The 2,500-nt window shown below is 38.8% G+C and overlaps 1 protein-coding gene across 1 annotated transcript in view; it reads left to right on the top strand.

The window, feature by feature from the left end:
- The window catches only part of LOC122256642 (alpha-mannosidase 2C1), a 40,827-nt gene that overhangs the window by 28,305 nt on the left and 10,022 nt on the right, over nt 1–2,500 (top strand). The window contains exons 14-15 of the mRNA XM_086543151.1: nt 583–752; nt 2,187–2,372. Coding sequence (XP_086399277.1) covers nt 583–752; nt 2,187–2,372 — 356 coding nt within the window. The remainder of the gene's footprint in view (nt 1–582; nt 753–2,186; nt 2,373–2,500) is intronic.

Below are 2,500 nucleotides of genomic sequence, written 5' to 3'. Positions count from 1 at the left end.
CAGTACATATTTGTATTTTACGACATTAAGCTATGCAATCATGGCACCACACCCAGTGCACTTCGAACTGGAAAACGAACTCCTACAATTGTTAGTTCAATACTTGATACAGTTTGATAGGTCGCATTCGTACACCATCAATATTCGTTCACTGCTGTATTCATGCCTTCACTCTCTCGTTGCTCACCATTGTAGCGTTAACTGTTGCTAAACGCTAACTGTTGCCTTACACGTTTACGCTAACGTTGCTTTCTCTCTTTCTTTCTCTCACTCTCTCTCTCTATCTATCTATCTCTATCTCTATCTCTATCTATCTATCTATCTATCTGTATATCTATCTATCTATCTCTATATATTTATCTATCTATCTATCTCTTTCTCTCTCTCTCTCTCTCTCTCTCTCTCTCTCTCTCTCTCTCTCTCTCTCTCTCTCTCTCTCTCTCTCTCTCTCTCTCTCTCTCTCTCACTCTCTCTCCCTCTCTCGTCCCTCCCTCCTTTCCTCTCCTCACCCCCATTCCACACAACCCCACCCTTCCAACGCGCTCCTCCACTTCCTCCACCCGCGCTCTCTCTTCCACCCAGCTCCCTGGAATCCCTGGACGTCGCTTGGAAGAAGGTCCTCCTCAACCAGTTTCACGACGTCCTCCCTGGGTCAGGCATCGGCATCATCTACCCCGAAGCGACCAGGTACTACGAGGAGGCCATCGCCGCAGCTACCGAAGTGTGGCATCGTGCAGCCGACGCCTTGTTTGGTACGTTTGTGATGTGGAAGGATTTGCGGGTTTTTAGATCTTAGCTTCTTTTGTTTTCTTTCTTTCGTTGTTTGTTGTTTTGTTTTTGTTTGGTCTTTCGTTGTTTGTTGTTTTATTTTTGTTTGTTCTTTCGTTGTTTGTTGTTTTGTTTTTGTTTGTTCTTTCGTTGTTTTGTTTTGTTTGTTCTTTCGTTATTTGTTGTTTTGTTTTTGATTGTTCTTTCGTTGTTTGTTGTTTTGTTTTTGTTTGTTCTTTCGTTGTTTGTTGTTTTGTTTTTGTTTGTTCTTAGGTTGTTTTGTTTTTATTTGTTCTTTCGTTGTTTGTTGGTTTGGTTTGGTTTTTGTTTGTTCTTTCGTTGTTTGTTGTTATGTTTTTGTTTGTTCTTTCGTTGTTTGTTGTTTTGTTTTTGTTTGTTCTTTTGTTGTTTGTTGTTTTGTTTGTTCTTTCATTGTTTGTTGTTTTGTTTTTTGTTTGTTCTTTCGTTGTTTGTTGTTTTGTTTTTTGTTTGTTCTTTCGTTGTTTGTTGTTATGTTTTTGTTTGTTCTTTCGTTGTTTGTTGTTTTGTTTTTGTTTGTTCTTTTGTTGTTTGTTGTTTTGTTTGTTCTTTCATTGTTTGTTGTTTTGTTTTTTGTTTGTTCTTTCGTTGTTTGTTGTTTTGTTTTTTGTTTGTTCTTTCGTTGTTTGTTGTTTTGTTTTTGTTTGTTCTTTCGTTGTTTGTTGGTTTGGTTTGGTTTGTTCTTTCGTTGTTGTTGTTGTTTTTTTGTTCTTTCGTTGTTTGTTTTGTTTTTGTTTGTTCTTTCGTTGTTTGTTGTTTTGTTTTGTTTGTTCTTTCGTTGTTTGTTGGTTTGGTTTGGTTTGTTCTTTCGTTGTTGTTGTTGTTTTTTTGTTCTTTCGTTGTTTGTTTTGTTTTTGTTTGTTCTTTCGTTGTTTGTTGTTTTGTTTTGTTTGTTCTTTCGTTGTTTGTTGGTTTGGTTTGGTTTGTTCTTTCGTTGTTTGTTGTTTTGTTTTGTTTTTTTCGTTACTGATTTTTTCTTATTATTATTATTACTATCGATGTATTGTGTGATGCTACGTTGCCATTGGGAGAGGAAGTTCGAGTAACGGCTAGGAAGGTATGTTATTGCAGTGGTGGTGTTGTGGCGTATTTCTCGATAGAAGAATTGCAGTAAAGCCATATGGGAATAAATAAAGATTTCTTTAACATCCATGTAAGTGCATTCCTACAGGAGAGATAACCTTATCAAGTCCCTCCCTACAGGTATGATAACCTTAAATAAGTCTCTTCCTATAGGTAAAATAACAATATATGATAACTCCACCCTTCCCTATACACAGCATGCAAGCCCGGCGTAGCATCTGCTCCGCAAATCTAGCTTATTCTTACCCCCCCCCCCCCACCCTTCCCTTTTAACCTGATCCACACCTTTTTTTCAGGCAGCGGCGGAGAACAGACCTGGACAGTCTTCAACACTCTTCAGTGGGAACGCGAGGAGGTGGTGGAAGCCCTAACGCGACCTGACGACGAAGGGGGACGTTCAGTGGGTCACGTTCTCGTTAAGGCGCCGCCCTTGGGGTATGCCGTCCTGCAGGAGGTCAACCCGGCTAAGCCTGTTAGTCTGAGTAAGTGGTAATGATGTTTTATTTTGTTTTTTTCCTTCTTTTTCCACTCTTTTTTTAATTCTTTATATCGATGTTTTCCTTTGTTTGGCTGATGTATTCTCTCCCTTTCTCCATCTGGCTTTTTATTC

The sequence above is a fragment of the Penaeus japonicus genome, unplaced genomic scaffold (assembly GCF_977035675.1).
Source record: "Penaeus japonicus unplaced genomic scaffold, GWHDUDI00000001_assembly GWHDUDI00000001, whole genome shotgun sequence".
Classification (NCBI taxonomy): domain Eukaryota; kingdom Metazoa; phylum Arthropoda; class Malacostraca; order Decapoda; family Penaeidae; genus Penaeus; species Penaeus japonicus.
The sequence above is the reverse complement of the archived record's forward strand: the minus strand, read 5'-3'. Positions and strand labels throughout refer to the sequence as shown.